Consider the following 23,266-nt stretch of genomic DNA (forward strand, 5'->3'; position numbering starts at 1 on the left):
CAAAGTAGTAATTTACAATAGCTGTCTAACAAAAATAGTGATGTGAAATTACAGTATTTCCCTCTTAAATATAGTAGAGTTGAAGTATATAGTAGCAGTACACGGAAATACAGTATCGTGTCTCAAAACTTCGGTGTAGTTGTGTTGTATTTCTGCAATGACCAACAACGACATGTCTCACAATTTCAAACACGTCGGTTGCAAGGTTTTTATTTTTCATTTGCATTCTCGTCAGAAGATCAGGATTCACATGTAGACCTAAAGACACATTATCAACATGTTTTTAGAGGACGCTACATTTGCTCTATACCAGGCTTACATACAGCTTTGTCAGAAATAACCACGCAGGCTGGCAATAAATTAGTCAAAAACCTCAGGTACAAAATACCTCCAAGTTGACTACACTTCCGAAAAAATGAGATACACAAATCCATCAGCACTAAATTCACATTATTTTGTACATTTTCCTTTTCCCCCCCACTCACAATAATTAATCTCAAGAACATCCCTAGTCAAAATTTACAAGGAATGTTTTGTTTTGTTTAAACATGATTGCTTCATCACAATCATGATTACATTTTAAGTGTTTGCTGTAATGGAGAAGAAAAAAAGTGGCTCTGAAAAAGCAGAGAAAGAGGCTGCAGTGTCTTGAACTGCTCGTGTTTCCCTGAGTGGAGGTTTGATTTATATTAATATTACAACCAACAACAGATTAGCCTTCTTCTACTCCCAGGTTTGAACTTGTACTTGAGTTTTTGCTGTTGGAAAAGAAGTCCATAACACAATACCTTAAAAAAAAGACACCTGCATAATTTCAAAAGCGCATAGCTGCCAGTCTAAAATCAGGTTGTCCTTTTACTTGTAAAGTTGACAGTTTGCTGATCTGAGGTTTTAACAGAAGAACGCTACGGCGACCAAACCAGAGGAATGGTTACGTCACTGAAGGTGGCTGAATCTGAGGTGCCGAAAATGAAAAATAATTCTTAGGCTTCACTAAACCAAACTAGCTATAATCCCTAGAGATTAACCTGGCCCAAGATGTTTTTGGTGCTTGGAATGTGTGCTTCAAAATCCTGTCGAATCTGCAAGACTTCAGAAATACAGAAAATTAATCCTCAGGGGTGCCAGCAGCTACTTTTCATCGTCAGTGGTTATGAACTCACCCAACCGGGCGGAGAGAGTGCTATCGGATGTACTGTAAATGTAAATATAACGTTTTTTACATTTTTCATTCATTGTTCCTGAGATGTATTCCAAATATAAATACAAATAATACAAATATAAATTCTGTGTGACAACCCATTTTCAGTAAAACATGCTACAACCATTACTAGACAAAACACACCTATTTGAGTGAGTACAAAATTGCATGAAATGGAAAGACAATGGAGATGTGGGCCACATGAATGTCAGGTTTGGGTTGGCAGACGGCTTTAGGCCGAGCTGTGCACGGGGGTCACGGGGTCGGGACTGGCCCACACATGCAATCTGGAGGAGGAAACAGGAACCGTGTCTCTGCTGCTCTGACTGGTCACCGACTCACAGTGGTCAGCGTTTTGTAAACACATTCACATCGTCATCCAGAGCCCTTATCAAAACACGCCAAAGAACAGGAAACCTTTCCCTCTCAAAAACAAGAGGCGTCGCATACAACGCGCGGCAACCCCCCCCCACCGGGAGTTTCCAGAGGGGCAGCGGGAAAAGACCTACGACTACGACACTTTACGACTAAATATTCTTTAGGTCATATTGTTGCTCTTCAGCTATTGCCACATACACAATCGTACCATTACCCACTGAATAGCAGACCGTTCCCTCCTATTGTAACTGAGTTCAATGTCAGTGGCTTCTCTCTTATGGCGTGTGTAGAGGAATGACAAATTTACATCCGAACGGTGAGTGGTAACGGATTCCAACTTCCTGGAAAACCAGTTTAGGGATGCCAATGTCACAGAGGTAGACCCTGCTCTCCGTCTCGGCTAACGGTAAAGGAAGGCCTAAAAAGAGGGTCCACTTCGCCTCGACAGCCTGATGCTGGCCGCCGATCGCGGGATCGATACTCAGGACGGGAGCCCGGTTCTGGTTGGCCCAGTCGGCGGCCGATTGGTACCAGGACTGCTCCCTCAGCAGTGGGTTCTCGTGGCAGTCCAGGCAGTTGATGACCAGGTCGACCGGGCTTGTTGGCAGGTCTGGGACAGAGGAAGAGGAGGAGAAGAAGAATGAGGCATGAAGTTGATGAACAAAGACATGAGAATACTTGGGATCTGGCTAATAACTGAAACCAGGAGACACTCCTTACCATCTATGTAAATTAATTTAAAATGTGTGGAGTCATAAATGATCGCTGCGTGCCTTCAATGCTGCTGCTCCACTAGAGGGCGACATTCATCTGTGCGTGTCTGTTCCAACAGGACAGCATTAGCTGTTCCTCTCACAGAAACTCTGAATGATATTCACATGGATCACCAGCACGGCCCTTTCCATCAGTGTCACTAACTCCACAGGTTAGCCAACAATCCACATACTCTCCGTTGGTGTGTTCTACCTTTGACGCTGGCCACCTGCTTGCTGCTGGTCTTGCTGTAGAGGTGGACCTCTCCGGTGACAGACTCCTGCATCTTGACGAAATTCGGCAGGAACAGGATGACCTCCACTCCGTGGTTGGCCAAATGTCGGCCACAGCTGACCCCCTGGGCTCCCTGGATATGTGGCCCACACAGGAGGACCACAGTGGGCCTCTGGTGGACGTTTTTGGGGGTGAGTCTGGGGACATTCAAGAGACGACGATATTACTCCAGGAAGAAAGAAAGACAGCCGATGTAGTATTCAGGAGTTGAACAATAAATATGTGATCAAACAAACATGCGCCATCTCCAACATGCTGACTGGACAAGGACAACATAAGACATGTTTGTTTAAACATACACACATGTAACAATAAGAGGTAACTACAAGTAGGTTAAAAGACTGCATGCACATTGGCTTCAAAAACAAACAACTAACAATCAAAGAACAATTCTTTGATTGAACAAAAGTCCGGAAACGGCACTAAAAGTGGTCAGAAACGTTCATTTACGCACAGAGTCGCTCATCTCATAATTGATGTGGCCTATTAGGAATTGGGTCGCAGTGGTTTGGAATTTTTACAAAGTGGGTCCCGAGAAGAAAAGAAAAGGGAAACACTGGTCTATGACATCATCTTTCTTAAATTTAAACCGGGACAAGGTTGCTCCCAAAAAGAAAAAAAGAAAAAGTGTTTCATCAAACAGTGTAAGAAGAGATTTATTTTTATAATAATAATAATAATAATAATAAAAAGCTGTCCATAAAATGAAGATAAGAACATAATTTGGTTAGTTTTCTAAGTGGCTTCAGGCCACCTGAAGGTTCTTTGTTGTAATCAGAGGCACTTTAGTGATGAAGATGAAGATGAAACACTGTTGTCCACCATCTTATTTCTAATCACAGTTTTAAAATGTTCCATTTGTTGTTGTTTTTGACTACTTAACATACAAGCAATACATTCATTTGAAGCTTGATTCAATGCTCGAGTATGTGTACACTTTGAGTATAACTTGAATGGCGGGATGGGGAAAAAGTGGAACACCACTGATTCTCTACATTACACTTGACCTGAGCAGTAGTCTTTGGATGTTCTTGACCTGCCGTGTGACTGCTCACCATGTAACGTATGTAGGAACTTGGTAATAAAGATAAGTGCCATGGAAACTGGAAAAACATGACATGAAAACAAAAAGGTTGGACGGACCTGCTCTGATGATGGTATAACTACTCAGAGAAGGACTTTTGGTACATTGTTGCGCAATCTTCTTCTAATTAAACCGGTGACAGTGGCTCTATTTGCAGTGCGCTGCACAACCGATGGGTCGGTCGAGGTCACCCAGCCTTTTATTTCTTTACACACTCGGCAGACGTTGCACCAGAGACCAAAGTGGTATTTCTCACCTGTTTGGTCCGCCCAGCAGAGTGAGAGCCATCTGACTGGAGCAGACGCCGGTCGTCTCCAGCCTGCGCTCCAGAGACAGGCCCCAGCGCTCTGCAGCTGCCAGCAGACGCTTGTGAAGCTCATAGGGGACGCTGGGAACCACCAGGCCTGAATCTGCACAGAGGCAACACAGAGGGGAGATGGACAGCACGTTAGTGCTGTTCTATAAACGTTCTCACGTCTGATGCGACACAACATAAGAGCGTGACAGAGTAGATGAAAACATCTTCCTGTTCTAGAAAACGTCTGCCCAGATGAGGTGTCCTTAAACAAAACACAAGGAGCAAAAAGAGAATTTCAACAATAAACTGTCGGTAACATTCCTCTGTCACTATCAAAGTCTTGTCAAGCGAAATGTTGGTAAATGTTGTCCCCGTAAAAATGATTTCTTATTTTATGTCACAGTGGGATAAATGCCACTAGGTATATTTGAGGTACGCTTAAATTCAAAATCTCATACTAAACTCCTGAAAATACGAAAAAAAGTTGAAGAATTTGTGCTCTTACATTCCCGCATCCGTCGGAATGGTCTGACGTGTATCGTATTCCTAAATTAGACCGGCACTGTCCTAGATCTTCATAAGAACGAGAGGTGAAACCCAGAAACCTGACCCCTAAGATAACGACAAGAGCTGGCCTATAAACACGGGAACCCGCTCCCCCTCCGGGAGTTAGGGGGGGGGTGGGGGGGGGGCTTTCCTCCTCCTCCATGACCCTTTCTTGTTCCCATCACGGAAGATTCTCCATTTCCTCTCCTGTTTGTCGCTGCTGTCTGTTGCAACAAAGGGGAGATTGGCAGCCTTTACAAAACATGACAAACGCGAGGCAGCCTATTCCCCGCGGGGCCCCGAGTTCACACGCACCATCCCCGCCGCGTCTGACCAATCTTCAGCCCTGAGCTCCGGGATGGACCCCCCACGTCAGCTGCTGTCTCAGTCAAAACATGCGGCAGGCAGGTTGGCGTGACAGCAAAGGGGACAAACATCACATGTGTACATATATGAACACCTGCACCTGTATCCCAACGGCTCGTGGTGAGAGATTGGGGAGGACTAAACACGAGGGAGGCACGGCGGTAACAGTGGACTCAACCCCGTCTCTTAAAATGAATTGTTGACTGATCTACCAAAGGCTGTTAAACTAACTACCAACCATGAAGTAATTCATAGACTGATTTTGTTGGTTGAAATATGTCAACTTATTTGCAGTTGCCTTTTCTGTATAGAACTGTGTTATTAAGCATTTTAAAGAATACACAACTGTTTTCAAATGGTCATTTTAATGGAAACACCTCCAAAACTCTCTTCATTGCCGAGTGGACTCGTTCTGTGCACCGACAACTACAGCAGTTCACGCTTTTCTCATTTGGGGCCAAACTCAGACATCGGGCCTCATGGAGGAATCCATACAAGAAAATATCTTCAGGAACATACATATTTTTTGATTATTATATATTTTAGAGTAGATATAACAATTGGATTATTAAATCTATGGGCTAAAAAACACTACTGGTCCAATTAAGACTATAGCCCTCTCGAAAATCACGTTTACTTTAACAGTACCTCAATTTTACTACTGCTGAAATTCTTCCAACAGGCAACTTTTTTGGTGGCATTTCTTCAGTTCTTGGGCATGTGCATACAGTACAACACCTGCTCTTATACAGTGTTTAGGGAACGTATCTTAAGCTGATAATCAGTCATACGCCTCCAATGTATGATCAATACAATGTGTGATTCATCTTTCAGAACACCTGGGTAAGAGCACATTTGGATGGTTCAGAGAGTTTGGTGTATCCAGAGTCGGCTTCTCTTATTTTTTCTCATTACAGAAAATTCAGAGACATTTAAGAGAATGTTGCTGCACGAGGCCTGTTGTCGTTTGCTGGTGTCAACAAAGTCCATTTGGCAACGGGGAAGCAAGGCTCTGACTACGGCAATTCCATTCCTTGTGCTTGCTTGACAAACATGCAACACACACACCACTTAAAACACTGAGTAAACTACCTTTTTTTGTACACTTGCCCAAATAGCAATGTAAGACTTGTGATTGGCAGCAGGGCAGTGGCACAGATCGGCCATATCAAGCTTGTTTTTCTCTTATCATAACCATCTTTTTAGAAAAACGCTTCAATCCCTTTGTCCCCCAACCTTGTCAGAATTGCTCTCACCTGCGTACTTCTTTTTTTCTTCAACAACTGTATTAGAGAACCACAACTGTGGTTGTACAAACTGAAGCGTGTGGAAACCTTTAAAGAGCCGTTTTGCTAATCCCTAGCTGTCTATTGCCCGTGGCAGATCAGAAGGGTTATGAAAGTCAAGCTGGGGGGAACTGCAGGGCTCAGGATCCCTTTGATAAATAAAGCGGCTGGGAGGCAGTTAATTCCTTAATGGCCTCCTACGGATCTCTGGCCTGGTAGCTGACAACTTGGTGGCCAATCTTTGCACTGCCACCGTTTCACCCTGGCATGCAAAGCGGACAGAGTGATACACGCACACCCACGTACACAAGATAATTACTTATAAACACAGACTCATGCCGTGCCTGGCTGACATTCTTGCTTATCTTTAGGTCGGCCCTGATCCCCTCCCGCTCTTCTTTTATTGATACCGCACAAAGACGGCCAATATGTGACAGAAATGCCGATCCTCACGTGAGGAATAAGCGCAGGAGCGTCAACTGCCTCTTGTCATGCAAACTGCTGCCTCGAGTGCAGAGCTCAGAGGAAGTGGGAGTTGCACTCGTGCGCACCGATTGCTTTTCAACCATCCCGCCAGGTGCGCTTCTTAATAACTCTCTTGCTGAAGTTGCAGCTACCAAAAACCCTCAACATACGCACGCCATCTCCTCCTCCCTCCCTCCCTACCTCTCTCTCTCTCTCTCTCTCTCTCTCTCTCTCACACACACACACACACACACACACACACACTCTCGATGTGGTGCAAAAACAAAAACTCACCAGTCAACTAGCTGAACCGGGTAGCCGTGAGTATGCGGCAGCACTAAAATAAACTGAGCTGGAAGCAATCCTTCAAGCATGACAAGGGAACTGACGGGACTGAAAGCAATACATGCCGGCTGGATGCGGGCCATGTGTGACTGAGGATAGTGCTGGGTTAGGGAGGGTTAGACGAGGCCGTTCCTCTCCGCCGCACCGCCAGAGTTGAACTATGTTGACCTGCACTCTGAGGAGGTAGCACGGTGAGGGGCATAGAAAAGCAGCTTAATGCGGTAATCTGAGAGATTCCTTTCTATTTTCTTCCCCATTTTGGTCATATCACATCTTGGTCTGACACCTTGGCCCATAACTAGAAATATTGAAGTAGTTCAGCATATCGAATGAAGTGGATGTACTTGCATGATTCTTGCAATTTTGGGGTTTGATAATGCAAGAAGTTGCAAATCATGACGTCAAAAACTGTGGACTTAGAAGCGATCAAAGAATCTTTCTCTCACTATATTAAATGACATTTTAGGCCATCATCGCGTGAAAACACTGTTGATCTCTGGAATTTAAGAACTTTGTAACATCAGCTAAAATGAATCTGAAGGTCTGTGGATCACAACGCCAAAACTGAAGCTTGAAACTTAAAATGCATCGCAACGTTTTCCTTCTCTTTACCAGACAGCATGCAGTTTTCAGGAGAAGATCCATCCCAAGGTCACTGGGTCATAAGGGTTCAAATAACTTGTGATGACACATGTAGGGCTGCACGATTATGGCCAAAATCATAATCGCGATTATTTTGATCAATATCGAGATCACGATTATTAATCACGATTATTCATTAATGACCAGCTACCGGACCTTAGATGCTTGGCGGGGGAGGGGGGGGGGGGGGGGGGGGGGGGGGGGCGCTCTACTCGCTACTCGCAGGAGAGCGACTGTACTGTTGCTACTTGCAGGAGAGCGACTGTACTGTTGCTACTTGCAGGAGAGCGACTGTTGCTACTCAGGAGAGCGACTGTTGCATCGTGCGCGCAGATCGGGCGGAACACCGCCGTGTGTGATACAGAGAGCAGGGGAATTGTAAACGCGCGACCATGTAGTGACAGATGTGACATGCCACCATGTAAATAATTTAAGCACAAGTACTCGTCCTTCAAGCTCCCGTCTCTCTACTCTTCTACAGGGTGCGCGCATGACAGCTCTCATCTCGTTCGCCCCCTGGTGGTTGGCTGACTGTTAATTGAGGAAGCGCTTGATTTGATATGTAGCAGAGCACGTATTTTAAACGTCAATATCGCAGACGATCATGCTCATTTAATCGTGGCAGCCAAAATCGTGATCGCGATTAAAATTCGATTAATTGTGCAGCCCTACACACGTCTTTTGCATTGTGCTTTCTCCGAAGCGATATGGCATACGTAAATAAATAAAAGAAAACCAGCTGACAGTTGGCGTGATTGCAATCTGTGTTGCGGCCTGGCTCGTTTGCACAGAGGTTTTGCTCCACAGCTGGAGTCAATCACACAAGGCAATAGCAGAACTAAACTTACACGGACTGCAACAATTCTTTACACAATTAACAATAGTCTATAGAAACATGCCTATCAAACACCCATGCCAGTGCGCTATGGCAACCCTCGCACAGAGTGTTTGTTGTTCTTTCTGTTCTCATACTGTTGACTTATCTGTTTACTGGCAAAGATTCCGGGTCAAGAGCGCTGCGGTTTGTTCCTGCTTCAGAGGTGCTGTTTATGTAAGGCTGTGCGGCGGCACGCTAATTACAGAGTGCAGAGGACGCAGATTACGATGACAGCCCTGGGAAGCAGATCTGCCTACACGGTAAGAAAAGGAGGCTCTGCTTGGCGGTGGTCTGCCGAATGGCGGACGGCAGCTCCTTACCGAGCTGCTCGGTGTCAGACCGACAGCCTGGTGATACTTGCTACAGTCATCCTTCTATTATTGTTCAGGACAGGTTGAGATACTGCACGTAGAACTTTGGGTGACGACTAGAGAAACAGGTAGATTTCGCCAGAGAAATAACGTCCCCAACTTATTCCACCGTGGCAATGCACACTAGCTTATCTTGAAGACCAGACACAGGTGGAGTTTGATCCCTGTAGTCGTGGTACGACACCTACTCAAACACCGTACGACTCAGCCCTTTTCTACGACACCACCCTCCACTGTTCCTACAGAGTGAACGCCGGGGCCTGTCTGAGCATGCCATTAACTTATCGTGTGTGTGTGTGCGTGCGTGTGTGTATTAACCAGTTACGTAACGCTCAGGTTCCTAGAGTAAGCAGAAGTGTGAAGAAGGACGGGTTCATCGTCTGTGGGCCATATAAAGGGGGAGGGGGGTGGAGTCAAAAGTCATGATGACCAGTAACCAGGAGGTTATGATTCCAGTCAGCCTGCCCAAAGGTGACTTTTCTCCGGCTAATGTATCCACTGAGACCCCCAGCCGCCCCCTTTATAGTGCATGTTGTTTTTCCTCATTGTGTTCAGCAGAATGGGAAGCTACGGCACATTCCTCAGTAAGCGCTTCACAGTATTGTGCTCAGGATCGAATGTAAAAACAAAACAAAAAAAAAGAGTCAACTTTTGGCAAGAGCTGTAACTGTGCTTCCAAACGGTGTTTGGTCAAAGATTAAACACGGTCGAAAAATAAAATAGTCCTTCCAAAACAAACACTGTGCACAAAGCTGGCATGCTCACTGATAAAATGTGGCGCCATAAAAACCTTAAGACCCGCTCTGAACAAACCCCGACTTATTCCGTTTCTGTCCTCATAACATAGATACAAAACCGCATTAGGACAAACTCCTCTCGGCACACACCTTGTTTTTAAAAACTAGCATTGTGACTGACAAGAAAAAAAAACTGCCATCAAGTCAATAACAACAGGTTGTTGTTGTTTCTTATATTGCCTAACAGTGTGTTGGTCCGCTGGTAGTGTGTGCGCACATGCGTTTTGTTCTCACCGGTACAGTACTCTTTGCCCCCCTGCTGGGGCACCGTTATCTGCCGGTATATGACTGGCTTCGCCTCCAGGATATTCTCGTCATGGCGATAGGACAGGGGCTTCTGATCGCCCTGCGTGTTGTGATGCTGCGCCCTGCTGCCGTGGCCGCCGGTCCCGGCGATCTGGGAGAAGACGGCGGCTTTGTCGAACAGAGCCAGGTTCCCCTCAAAGTCGAAGTCTGCTTCCATGTTCTCTTCGGTCCCGGCTCCGAAGCACTCGTCGTCCCTCGTCCTCGTCGGGCCTCCGTTCCTCACACTGTTCTTCTTCTGTGTGGCCTGCGTCGCCCCTCTGCTGTTAGATGGACCTGTGGGGGCTGGAGACATTGAGATGGAAGCAAAAAGACACGAGTCAGTCATCCACCCGCACCCATGCCCCACCTTTAGACTTTCTGACAGTCGTTGTAATGTCATATTCGTCTCGTTGTTTTGTCCACCGCTATCAAATCACCTGTTTTTTGTCATGCGTCGCCAATAAAGAAAACTAAAATACTAAATTCTCTTGGCTCGCGTCCAGGGTAGAAAGAAACATCACATTCATGAGCAAATAGACGTCCAAATAATCACATCTGATTCGATGTGCAATGATTCATTAATAATTACTAAAATAAATGAAGAAACACTGGCGTGAACAAAAATCCAGGGGGACTGCTTAATTTGAATGCAGAATGTTTACTTAATAAGTTTGCTTGATTCAACTTTGGAGAAAAATAAAGATATTTTCCCACATCATTGCACATTTACTTCTGTATATAAAAATGTTGAGCTACAATAATCTAATCAAAAACGAGAATTGGTCTTTAATTCAACCAGTTAATCATGAATTCAGTTGCATCTACGATAACCAGCAGTAAAGATGGTTTTAAGGTTGATGCCCAAAAATATAAAAGGAGACATTTTGGCAACACTTTACTTAAAGTCCCACTATTTAGCATAAAAACATGGGATATGGAAGCAATATAGTTAGCAGGTTAATGTGTTGGTCACCTACTATAACTTCCCCTGTGGGCACTCTTAAATGGAGGCTGGTGTATAAACTTAATTAATGACAATATAGTAAAACACATATCAAATGTGTACACCTTTCCAGAAAAGATATTTTAGGATCACTACAGCTGATAAACCGAGGGTCTTTGACAAAGAGTACGATGCTTTGCTCCGAGCTAACAAGGGCCCATCTGGTCTTTCATCTCAAACCCAAAATACACAGATAACTCAGAAATCCTCCCATTTCTCTGCTCTGCTCACATGCTAATGGCTTCTGAAAGGCGCTATGAGCAGTCTTACTGCACATCATCGGGCTGTAAATGGTGTGATCCACACACACACACACACACACACACACACACACACACACAATACATGACTGGGCTCAGCACTTTCAAAATTTTGGCTCGATTGCTTGTAGCTCCTTCTGTCTCTCAACTCTCTGTCTGGTACTTTTCTTATCGTCTCAGTCGGTTACTTTAGCCCTCCGAGAACAAAACACAGCAGACGCACAAAACATACAATGGCCGACCGAGCGGTATTCAATAAAGTTTACATACGTGAACAGACAACAAAAAAAAAAAAAAAAAAAAGAAAAACTGGAAAAACCTGGCCTTCAACCCCAACGATGCTGAGCTCTCACGCTAACCGGGAGACAGAGGCACAGTCTCACGCTACTGTCACTGTGGCAGCTAAGGTACTTTGGACTCTCTCACGCAAGATACTGGGAGGCTCAGTCACAGTACACTGGTATCGATACCAAGACACGAACTGATTATAAGCTAATTCGAAACTTGACTCTCTATCATAATGAGGCCACCAATACAGACAGCACTGATTTGTTTTTCTTCCACAAATATGAAGTCATATTAACGTTCTTGATCCTGCTCTATACACTAACAAGTGCACAAGTGTTCATAGGTGATTTACTAACTACAAGAAGCAAGAAAAGCAGCGTGTTGTTGGGGAGAAGGGTTGAGGGTTGGTGTGTTCACCTGTGTGAACAGGGATGAAAGCCAGCAGCCTTATTAGCACACGCCAACAATGTCTTTATTTACAAGGAAGTGTTTTGTCATGCAGCGAATCAGAAAAAGTAAATGAACTGGGCAGAGCTCCAAGTCAAACAGGCTAATGAATAACAAGCGAGGAGACGCAGAGTGAACTTCGCCGATTTCCGTTTTGACAAACTTGCCACCACAAATTAGTACACAGGTCCACGGGCCAGGAATATTTCAGAGTGAAATGTGGGCGATGGTGAAACTGTACCGCTAAAAACATGCATATTGAAAACACAGTGCTTAACTGTAACAATGGATCAAATTAGGGAATATTTGTGACTATTTTTAAGCGATCTCCCAACTGGTCACTAAACATCCGATATTCAATTTCAACTGCAGTCATTTTTCACCAGAGTGCCGTCATGTCACTGACATCAAGAAATCAGTTGATATGGGTTTAGATAGAAACAGAATCTACAGGCTAAATGCGTGCAATGCAAGACCAAAGGGACTTCTGGGAATAACAACTTTGCGTCTGATTAACATCCAGTCAGAGATGTGGCGCACGCGCGCGCGCACGCACGCACGCACGCACGCACGCACGCACGCACGCACGCACGCACACACACACACACACACACACACACACACACACACACACACACACACACACACACACACACACACACACACACACACACACACACACACACACACACACACACACACACACACACACACACGCTCTCAGTGTGAAGTTACAGGAGTGTGAGGCTAAATAAAACATGGTTGCACAGAAACAACCTTTCCAATAAACATATTCCATAAAGTTTTACAAGAAATCTGAAGCAGCGATTCATTAAAAAAAAAAAACTGAACTGTAGACAATTTCACTCCATATATAGAGGTAGAATGCTGGTTTTGAAGGGCATAGTCTTATGGTCCTCTTCCAAAATGCACTTTTAATGAGATGCGCATCATTCACAAAAGCGGTTTCTAAATTCCCATCCTACTCTCCCAGAAAGATAAACGGCAGATATTCAGAGAACCATTTCTGGAATCCGCGATCTTGTATAAGCAACGCTCCCTCCCTGCTTTCCCTTGTATGTGGCCGGGCGGCTTCTTGGGAGCATGGCATTGCGTGTGAAAGGACCGGCCCTGCCCAGGCCACTCAGCACTTTGGCCCCATGCAATTTGGGCTCCCCTGCCACCAGCCTGAGAGCTAGAGATTAAAATAAAAAAAGTTTAAAAACCCCCCCCACAAAAACGTAAACATTGCTTCCACAATTGATAATGCTTCTTTTTGCCTTCCTGTCGGGGAGGGGGGTTTCCTGTGCTGAGCGGGAGGGAGGGAGGGAGGGAGGGAGAGGAGATGTGGAGAGAGAGAGAGAGAGAGAGAGAAAGAATGGGAGGGCACTGAGGCACGAAAGCCTGGCTTTTGCATAACCTCCTCTTTAGGAGCAGACACGGGGAGGGAGGGGGAATGTTTATTGATCTTAGTCACACACATATTGTAAAGAGGAACTTTGGTACAAGCCTTTAGCACGCTATGGGAATCTTAGGAGGGGGGGAGGGGGGTCCCATGCTCAAGCTTCTGTATAGGAATGAGTGACACGCAGGGAGTAAATAGCTACGAGTCTTGCTGACACAAAGCAAAAAATGAGAGCAATATGTACCCATTTCTTTTCATTAGAAACAAATACAAAAAAAGTGAAAGACTGTCTTCCTCTAGCTAGCTCCCTCTTCCATGCACAGGAAAGGCGCCATGGCAGAGGTCATTTTTACAACCCGGCTGAAGAACATTACGCAGAGTCTATTATAGCCAATGCTATTGACCTCTGACTCTTCCATTGTTTGGTGATCCTGAGTGTGAAAGTGAACCGGCGTTAACTGATTCTGGCAGAGGCCACGGAGCTGTCCAAGCAGACTTCCTGTTGACAAGAACAAAATGCTGTTTTTAGGCTTTATCTAATCAGGGAGTTTGAGCAACACATTCTGATGTTCACAGCGTACAAATGTGGGACGGGGAGAATGCAGATGTGCATTTCTGTATCAACATGTGACGGCAGAACGGTCCTCACCATTTATCACATTTAATGGTTTTTTAGAGGTATTTCCATAAACTAAACCAGAACAAATTGCTGCCATAATAGCAAAACTACGTTAAATTGAAGGTTTTATAATAAGCTTTTTCTCAAAAAAATAAAAAAAATAAAAATATCTGTCAACAAAATATCCAACAGCATGACATGATACAGCCTCTGAACTTTAAACATAGAGAGTGATTGCTACACAGCTACAGACGACTCGTATTACGTTCTCCAATGACTCGACGTCTGCCAGAGAAACAGTGGTCACAAGTTGACCCGTATCGCCCCGATGACTAAGACACTGGACAAGGAACCAGCTCATCAACACTACAAACCACAACCATTACTACAACTCTACACAGTCTGAGCTCTAACAACAATAATATAAGCTTCACAAAGGCAGAATGTTTTTGCTACGGCCACTGTGTTGCACGACATTGCTTGGTTTTCCTGTTACCATGGCTGCGGTCAAAAAGTTAAAAGAAAAGTCTGTGAGGGTTAAGGACTGTCCCACTATTACATTGTCGAGGGTTTGAAGGCTCTCTTGCAGACATTTCAAGCATTTTAAGAACCCTTTCCGTAAATCAGCACATCTGCAGACTTTGCCTGAGGGAATTACCCACAATTCATAGCAACGTGACGTTAAACACAGGGTTACCAGCGGAAGTCGGAGACGTAAGAAAAAGACGGCACATGGGTGTTCAGCGTGGCATATTACATTTACACAAAACCATTTGGGATTAAAGATGGAACATAAAAACACGATAGAGGCTATATTAAACAGCTAGTTTATTCATTACTATTTCTTACTCATTACTATTAAAGCCGTTTTGACAAAAACAAATAAATAAATAAGAGTATTTGACAAATAACTCATTTCGTGAGGCAAAAGCCTAGAAGACGTTTAAATCAGGGAGTAAAACAATAAAAATAAGACACAATTGTACATAACATATGGCATCAATATTTCCTATGTGCAATAATTTGTTTATTACAATTGTATTTATTACAAGCCTATCTTGCATTTTATAAACTGATGCTTTTTTCTTTTTGCTGTAACACTGAAAATCCCATCGCCATGGGACTACTAAAGGATGTATGCAGTGGATGTGTTAAAAACACATCAATGAGCCACAATGCTGCACTGCGTGACATGTTCCTTTATTACCATGAACAAGGACAATATCATTTTTTTGGAGTCTATCTCACATCCTGGTACTTTCACACAAAATCGGAGGCCGGAAAGTCCTTCCCATTGTGGACTAGAAAACATCACGCGCGTCTGTTGTACAATCAAAAACAGCAACGTTGGGTGACTTTACATCTTCAGCCCGTCTTCGGTCGCATCTTTCTGACATTTCTAAAAGAAGATGGGTAAATTGTGACACTGCTGTGCGTCACATTTCCTTAAGTCGAACAATATCTATGTTCTGTTGCTCAACAGAGGAGTGGTGTTTGGCCATCGCTGTGGTAAATTCCTGGCATACAGTACACGACTCCCAAAATGAACTTCGCAACAATAGGACTGGGAAATGCAGCGACACGGTGAATAAGCAAAATCTTTAAATAAATGGGTCTTTCCAAAGAAAAGGTGTGTCAAACCGTCTTAATATTTTGGACAATTTGTAAAAATAGCTTTTCTTATCTTCTCGTATTCCACTGCACAATCATGCTCCACTTGGACACTGTCCACTTGTTGCAGCTTGTTTATCAGCTGCAGTGTTGGGTGTCGCAGGCTTCGGGACAAAACCCTATTGGGTTATCTGCTGCTGATGCCAAAGCAAACTTTGTGTATCCATTACTCATTAGAACGCCAAAAGACATCAATTACACACGAGATGTCAAACAATTCAATTCTCCCAGTTTCAATTAAAGGCATTACCAATTAATGAGATGTTTCTTTATGCGGCATTCTACACTGCAGCTCCTTATTAAGCATTATAAACCTCTAATGTCAGTATTGTCTATCAAAGACAGTTAACCGGGAAGTGTGATGAAACCCAGGCTCACCCATCTGCCTACCTCTGCGTAGGATGGTGATTGGTGCAGTGCTGGAGTGGGAGCTGCTGCTCGTCACATGAGGGAGAGCGACTCTGTTACTCTGACCATGGCGTGCTGAAGGTATGAAGCTGGATTCTGTTGCAGCTCTCTGACCGGGGCCGGGCTTCTTGCCTGTATTCTGGATATCTAGGAACTTCAACTCCTTGATATCAATGGCACTATAGAAGACAAAAACAAATGACTGATCTTACTTAGAGCTCAAACTGCAATTCAATTTTCAGTCAGCATGCCAAAGCATAAAACGATCAGGCATGGCCCGTTGAGCACATTGGGTGGACAAAGCACTAACATTTAAAGAGATAAGGGTTTTAAGGCTGCACAATCCTAAAAATGTGGTAAAAAACAAACAAAAGTATTTAAATCAACATCTAGAGCTGGACCTGAATTTAAAATGTAGACGGTGATATATATATATATATATATATATATATATATATATATATATTTTCATCCAGGAAAGAAGAAAAAAGGTAAAAAAGAAGAAAATGGTCAAAAGCAGTCCTGTATAAATGGTTTTACTATATCTAACATGCATTAAAAACAGAGCACTTGTTTGTCAGCCCTTTTCACCAAATGTCATTTAGACCCTTTAACAACATTTCACACTAAAATATAATCTCTTTGGTTGCGGTAATAATTATAAATCCGATTCATGGCTGAATGTGAACATTAGAGACTTGTTGGTTCCCACCAACAAACATTGCCCAATGTAAAGCGTTCATCATTGCCCACGGTGAATTGGTTGAATCTGTGCGTTTTCTGTCGATGCTTGATGAAGAAGAAGTGTGCGCATCCTTCTTCTTTCTTACCTGAAAGTGACCTCGGGAAGAGGACATCTGACACCATTGTGATAAGGCTGTCTCAGCGAGATGGTCTGGCTGGCGTGATCGACAGATGACACCTCTCCCTGATAAATTCCCAACGTCAGCCCGCAGTTTATAGACACAACACTACCCAACCAGTCTGTGGCCATTCTGTTCGCTGTGATCCTCTGGTTCAAACACACAAACAAGAGAAATCAACCTACAGTAACAGTAACTTTACGTCTATTTCAGCCAGGTCCGTCACTGCAATCGAGTACAATGAGGATATTAAGGGTTTTAGCAACCTGGGAGGAGTTATATCTGAACGTTTTGAAACAGACATTTTAGAGGCTGATATAAGTATTTTAGAATTGGTGTGCTGTAAAAATTGGGGGATTGTTTTAACAATTAATTATCTTATCTTATTAAGTGTTGCTAAATGTGTGGAGAAATGTTTTACCCTGTACACTGTAAACGAAGACGTCATACAAAGTGTCATGGTCTGCTGGTGTACTCGGTCCACTAACGTTGCAGCACCTGATCTTAATTAGCTAGCCAATTGGTCCACGCTGCACCACTGCAATGTACCGTTAGCTCATTTGTGAGTTAACGTTACTTCCACCGGTGAAGAGAAGACTACTGTTAAAAAAAGACAAGTTACATTCGACTTGAACTGGGATAACCGCTAACTAATTGACAGCGTACTGTTGCTAGGTGCTCGACGTATTATAATGTGTTTCATTACCGTTAGCGAGCTTTGTGCGACTATTAGCTTAACGTTACCGTTCATTTAAAAAGGTTTTTCGCGTGTGTCTGAGGTAGAATTGACTATTAAAAACGTGGAGGGGGGAAATAACCATAACATAACATCCATGAGGGCAGCGTTCAGAATAATATACGGGAAATCACAACATTAACTACCGGTATGCTGTGCTAACTTAGCTAGACAGCTAACATTAGCTTCGCCTCTATATCGATATCGCCTCTGTATCTAAGATGACTGTTGTAAACTTGACACGAGTCTTTACTTCTCTTGAATACTCAACCCGCATATATTCAGTCGATAAAAGGACAAATGTACCTTGTCGATAAATCTGTAGCGTGGTGTCAAGGAAAGCTGCAGCTGTTTTTTGTGCCGTTTTCCGGTTCGGTGCGCGACGTCACTTCCTTTATCTCCCACGTGGGTTTGTTGTGATTCTTTCTCTCCCGCTTTCTCTCTAAAGTTTAAACTAGTGAGCGTATCCACCTTTATGTGATGGCCATTACTGTGTTGTTTTTTCAAATCAAGCAAACGATAGGAACAAGATGATCATTAGAACATAGTTTATTTGTGTGGCTGATTACTAAGGATCACATGTCCTTACATGCTGTACAATCATGGATACATTAGAGATACAAAATACAAAATTTTCTCATCTACTAGTATATTCCAAGAAATCACTGGAACTCTTTTGGTGTCCTGATATTTCAAATAGATGCACAGCAAAACTATTTACCTCAAAACAAACACTAGGCACTAGAAACAACTTTATAAAATACAAAAATAACTTGATATACACACAAAATCACATTTCGGGGTACAAATATAGCTTCACTGTCTTACATCCACATTATAATGGAATAAAAAAAATTATTTGTTTACAGGTATACATTGTGTTCCTGTGTCACAGAGGACAAACAATTGCAACAGTAATGCCGATCCGGTAAATATACCGTGTGTCCCAAAGTTGAACGAGGCAACTTAGTCTCTTGAGTGTTTTACAACTTCTTAACGGGAGCAGTTTTAGTTTAAAAACACATGAGAAGCGGGTATCTCCTTATACTTCACTGAGAAGCACCAACCATGTGCAGGAATATCTCTTAGAGAACCAAAAACAAACATGACAAAGATATGTTCACACAAACGCAGACATCTCTGACAATCTGCACATTTTACTCATCTGCTTCAATGCCCTTAGCTCTGTAGCTCAAAATCAGCATCTGGTGCTTTACATTCTGAGAAAGATGCTTCTTTCGCTGACTGATATCCTAACAGTGCCCTCCATACAATGGCAACTTAACACCACCTATTGAGTCACACACTGGAAATAGCTTCACTGCTCACTCCTTGCTCGCATCGTTGCTTTGAGGTGGCAGCGCTTGTGCTTCATCGTGAGGCCATATTCTGGGGTCATGTCCAGCAGCTCTCCAGGCATCGCGTAGAAGTGCAGTTTCTGGACGATGATTGCCAAGAAGAGGTAGACCTCGTTCCGCGCGATGACCTCGCCAATGCAGCGCCGCTTGCCCATGCCGAAGGCCATCACCTTCTCCCCCTCCAGCTTGTTGAGCTGGGCGCCGTCAGCGCTCAGGAAGCGGTCCGGGTTGAAGGTGGATGGGTCTTTCCACAGCTCGCTGAAAAGTGCAGAGGATGAAGAAAATAAGATGTGCTGCACAATCATGGAACTGGTTTGTACTTGAGCAGCTGTGTCAGTCGTCTTAAACTGTTTTAATTAGGAAACTTACGGATCGTGGTTGACCTGCCACTGATTGATGAAGACGCAGGTGTCTTTGGGAATGAAGTAGCCATTCAGAGACGTGTCTTTTGTGGTGCTGAAAAAACAAAGGGCAATGCGTTAGTCCGCTGCATATTTGCAGGTTTACATCTAGGTTTACGTGCTGTGCTGGTCCAGTGAGAGTTTAGCATGTCATTAACAACCATTTCCACCTGCACGTGTGGCACTCTCATGCATCTTAAAAAGGAGATGAACCTCACCAGTGAGGGATGGTGAAGGGCAGTAACGAAGAATGACGAAGGAGCTCCAGGATGAAGGCCTCCAGAAAGGGCATGTTGGGTTTGTCGGAGAGAAGGGGAGTGCGATCCAGACCCACTTTGTCCTCTGGAAAAATGAAAAGAGATCGGAATGAGCTTTCCTGCATTACTGGTTTTGATACTACTTTTTGTGATATGAATGGACTATCCGAGGAAGTGTTTTGTGTAAAAAATAGTTGTACTTACTCAGCTCTTGATAAAGCCTCTCCTGTATCTCCGGGTAAGCCACCAAGTACATCACTGACCAGGACATGGTAGTGGAAATGGTGTCAAAACCTGGAAGAGAAACACCTTTGTAAGGACACTTGTCTTTTGTTTATTCACTCATTCATACTTCTTGATCAGATCATTCAACGTGTGGAGAAATTCAACCTACCAGCTCCAAACAGGTCATTGACAATTCCCACAATCTTCTCATCTGACATCTGGATGTTGGAGTTCTCATCCAGCTTCCGGTCCTCGCATTGATCGATGAGGGAGTCGGTGATGTCACGAATGTGGTCCTGAAAGAAGATGATTGCACGTTCATATGCAGCAATTGAAGTGGGGGGGAACAGTGTGTCATTTTTAAATGAAAAACGTGGAAGAGACGCGTACCTTGTCATAGGTGGCGTAGTGCTCGCTGACGATCTTCTGCACGAACGTGTTGAAGCGCGCGTTGATATTCTTGAACTTCTTCATCATCGTGCTGGGCAGGAACCGGAGAGCCGGGATGAAGTCTGCGGGGTTGCCGCTCCCCACCACCTGGCTGAACTCGTCGCTGAGGTTCACCAGGCTCAGCAGCTCCTGGTCGTCGTGGTTGTAGCGGCGGCCGAAGCACATGCCGCAGATCACGTTGGCGACGGAGACCACGATGTGGCGGAAGGGGTCGAAGCTGCCGTCGGCCACCATGACGGTGTTGAGCTGCTCGATCAGGTACTCGCCCTCCTTGCAGATGTGCTCCTCAAGCATGCAAGAGTACTCCGGGGTCGTGCCCTCCAGGCTGGAGAAGGAGCGCAGCGCGCTGTAGGCGAGCTTCCTGCGGGCACGCCACACGCCAGCCTGGTCTGTGCTGAAGGCCAGGCTCTTGCCGTCGTTGATGAAGCTGAAGCTGTACAGGTCGGGTCGGCCGGCGAAATCCTCCCCTTGCTTGATGAGGGCCTGGCGCAGCGTGTCGCTGCCGCTCAGCACGACCACGGGGCGCATGCCGATATGGATCTGGAAGATGTCGCCGTAGCGCTTGCTCATGGCAGTGAGGCTCAGGTAGGGCTTGCTGCCCACCTCCAGCACGTTCCCAATGATGGGCAGGGGCTTCGGCCCGGGCAGCCGACGGAGCCCCTCGGGGATCTCTGTGTGGAAAAACTTGAAGATCAGGTAGACCAGACACAACATTGTCATGGCAACCAGACTCTCAGACACCGACACCGGACCGATAAATGGTAGTATCGTAAGCACCATGATGACGACTTCTTCTTTTTTCTTTTGTTTTTATACTGGCTTCTGCACAACCTGGAAATTAAATAGGAGGGGCATTAGAGTAGTGAGGGCAGGGAGGAGGAGAAGTGTTGTGCAACAAGTTGACTGCATGCGTCATAAACTGTGAAGTAACTCAACTAAATGGCCCACAGCATGTGTTTGTTATTAATTAGACTCTATAAGTTTGCATGCTGCAGAAAACTTTTTTTCACAATGCTATATGCAACATAGTCTAGTTTACTACCACTATACCATGACTCACAGAAAGCCTATTAATACGACACAGTGATTCAAAAGAAAGCGTACGTTAAAAAGGTGCAACTGCAAAGAAAACCAGACGCGTACTTATTAACAGCAATGCTTACAAAAAAATCTGCACTCAGCACTTTGCTCTAATCACTCTGACATTGTTTGCTCAGTTGGAATCCAATGTGTCATCATGTGCATGTATAATAATCTTACCTTAGTGGAGCAACAACGGAGCAGCAATGCTGTGATCCCAGAGAGATAGTAAGGAAAAAATATAGATCATTTAGTAGAGTTAATGCCCGAGTTTACTCTCTTAATGTCTCCAAAGCAGAGAATGGGCTCTTGCTCTTATAGTGCGCTCCACAGCTTCATTGGCTGCTCTTCATGACGTAACCCCGCCCCCCCCCCCCCCCCCCCCCCCCCCCTCCCTCGCTCTCTCTGTTTGTCATGAATGAAGTTTAGTACAGAGAAAAGGTGTGTGTGTGTGTGTGTGTGTGTGTGTGTGTGTGTGTGTGTGTGTGTGTGTGCGTGCCTGCAAGACTTCATGTCAATGAAGAAATTGCATATTTTACAGTTGTTGAAAGAAATCTTTTAGGTAGTTTTTTTAAGATGCTATCTATTATTATAATATATATACAACATGTTTTACAATATTTGGACTATAGTAGCTATACGTTATAATTGTAATCCCTATAAAAAAAATACCCGCGCTTTGATCTCATCAGTGCCAGCTCCCTGATGCAGTAACCTTCTAAATTGTAATCAATATTTAAAAAAAAATCGAATCTACTCGGCTATCAATATCTCTCACAAATGATTTATGGCGATGGTAGGTCGCTGCTTCGATGAGCTGATACGTGTATTGTGATTTCCTAATGACTTGAATCAGGGAAGCTTGTTGTCAACGTTGTGGTAAAATTGATTTTATTGGTCGAGACCGAGACGAATTATATGTATTTTGCAAGAAAAAAAAGGTCCATCACAGATACATCAAGCCTGAATGTCAGGACAATTTGTATTTCCTCTAGAAAGAATGGAACAGTGACTTGGCTTTTTTGACTTCTAAAGTCAGTCCTGTTTTCCCCGCAGTGACACAATCGAGGTTTTGGTGCGTGAGAATAGGAATTTTTGCGACAACTTGCACATGCAGCTACCACCCAGGCGGCTTTAAGTCCTGATACAACAGTCAAATGCCATGTCGTGCTTGTACCTGTTAGTTCTGCGCTGGAGTTAAAGATTGACCAGTTGCGTGAGAGCGCAGTGATCAAACCCTCACCTCCCCTTTGAGGAGGAGGATGGGTGGGTGCGGAGGGGGAGGCAGCTGGAGTGCAAAGGGTAGATGAGTTCAATACCATTCCTCTGTCACCTTTGCAACCTGTTTTATACCCACAGATCATTTCCCAAGAAGCTCTGTGCCTTTTGGGGGATTTGAAAAAAAAAGAATATCTGATAACTTCATTCGATAGATGAGCTGAGAAATGAGAACTATAATCCTCACTAATTAGTTTCAACTTTTAATATTCTAGGCTATCTGCAGCAGTCCCAACCGCGGTCGTGTAGACACTCTGTCCGGACTCATTGCGCAACAGGTGTTAAACGAACATCTGTGACCTGTGACAGTCGGCGATGGAGAAAAGACAGATTTAAAACTGGTCCCCTGTTTTTCTGCTAAATTATGTTCTAATTATACCAAATGGCATTGGAATAAACATCCACTGAAATCAGACAGAAATGTATAAGAAATAAAGAAAAGAAACACCTGCTTCACAGCCTAAATGTAACCCTCACATATGTTCTCAGGATACGCGTGTCCAACATGTCTTCACCTTTAGAGGAGGAA

General features: G+C 44.2%; 2 protein-coding genes across 2 annotated transcripts; both read right to left on the reverse strand.

Moving 5' to 3' along the window:
- Positions 1–201: 201 nt before the first annotated feature.
- Positions 202–18,051, reverse strand: LOC306708014 (enhancer of mRNA-decapping protein 3-like). The gene is made up of 7 exons (XM_079175698.1): positions 17,995–18,051; positions 16,920–17,101; positions 16,072–16,268; positions 9,938–10,291; positions 3,967–4,120; positions 2,546–2,763; positions 202–2,189 (listed from the first exon to the last, which is right to left on the reverse strand). The coding sequence occupies exons 2-7, from the start codon at positions 17,081–17,083 to the stop codon at positions 1,855–1,857; spliced, it is 1,422 nt and encodes a 473-aa protein (XP_079031824.1). The 5' UTR covers positions 17,084–17,101; positions 17,995–18,051; the 3' UTR covers positions 202–1,854.
- A 170-nt stretch (positions 18,052–18,221) lies between these two features.
- cyp1a (cytochrome P450, family 1, subfamily A) lies at positions 18,222–21,743 on the reverse strand. Its single transcript, XM_079164910.1, has 7 exons — positions 21,640–21,743; positions 20,320–21,210; positions 20,099–20,225; positions 19,909–19,998; positions 19,666–19,789; positions 19,416–19,502; positions 18,222–19,304 (listed from the first exon to the last, which is right to left on the reverse strand). The coding sequence occupies exons 2-7, from the start codon at positions 21,157–21,159 to the stop codon at positions 19,007–19,009; spliced, it is 1,566 nt and encodes a 521-aa protein (XP_079021036.1). The 5' UTR covers positions 21,160–21,210; positions 21,640–21,743; the 3' UTR covers positions 18,222–19,006.
- Positions 21,744–23,266: the final 1,523 nt, after the last annotated feature.

This window comes from Pholis gunnellus, assembly GCF_910591455.1.
Source record: "Pholis gunnellus genome assembly, chromosome: 1".
NCBI classification, from domain to species: Eukaryota; Metazoa; Chordata; class Actinopteri; order Perciformes; family Pholidae; genus Pholis; species Pholis gunnellus.

Bases quoted from the DNA above. Each gene is read 5' to 3' on its own strand.
- LOC306708014 (XM_079175698.1), bottom strand. From the start codon at position 17,083: ATGGCCACAGACTGGTTGGGTAGTGTTGTGTCTATAAACTGCGGGCTG. The intron at 16,269-16,919 runs GTAAGAAAGAAG...TGTCTTCTATAG, and splicing joins CTTCCCGAGGTCACTTTCAG to TGCCATTGATATCAAGGAGT. The intron at 10,292-16,071 runs GTAGGCAGATGG...CAATGTCTCCAG, and splicing joins AATCACCATCCTACGCAGAG to CCCCCACAGGTCCATCTAAC.
- cyp1a (XM_079164910.1), bottom strand. From the start codon at position 21,159: ATGGTGCTTACGATACTACCATTTATCGGTCCGGTGTCGGTGTCTGAG. The intron at 19,790-19,908 runs GTAAGTACAACT...TCATTTTTCCAG, and splicing joins GAGGCTTTATCAAGAGCTGA to AGGACAAAGTGGGTCTGGAT. The intron at 19,503-19,665 runs GTGAGGTTCATC...TTGTTTTTTCAG, and splicing joins CCCTTCACCATCCCTCACTG to CACCACAAAAGACACGTCTC.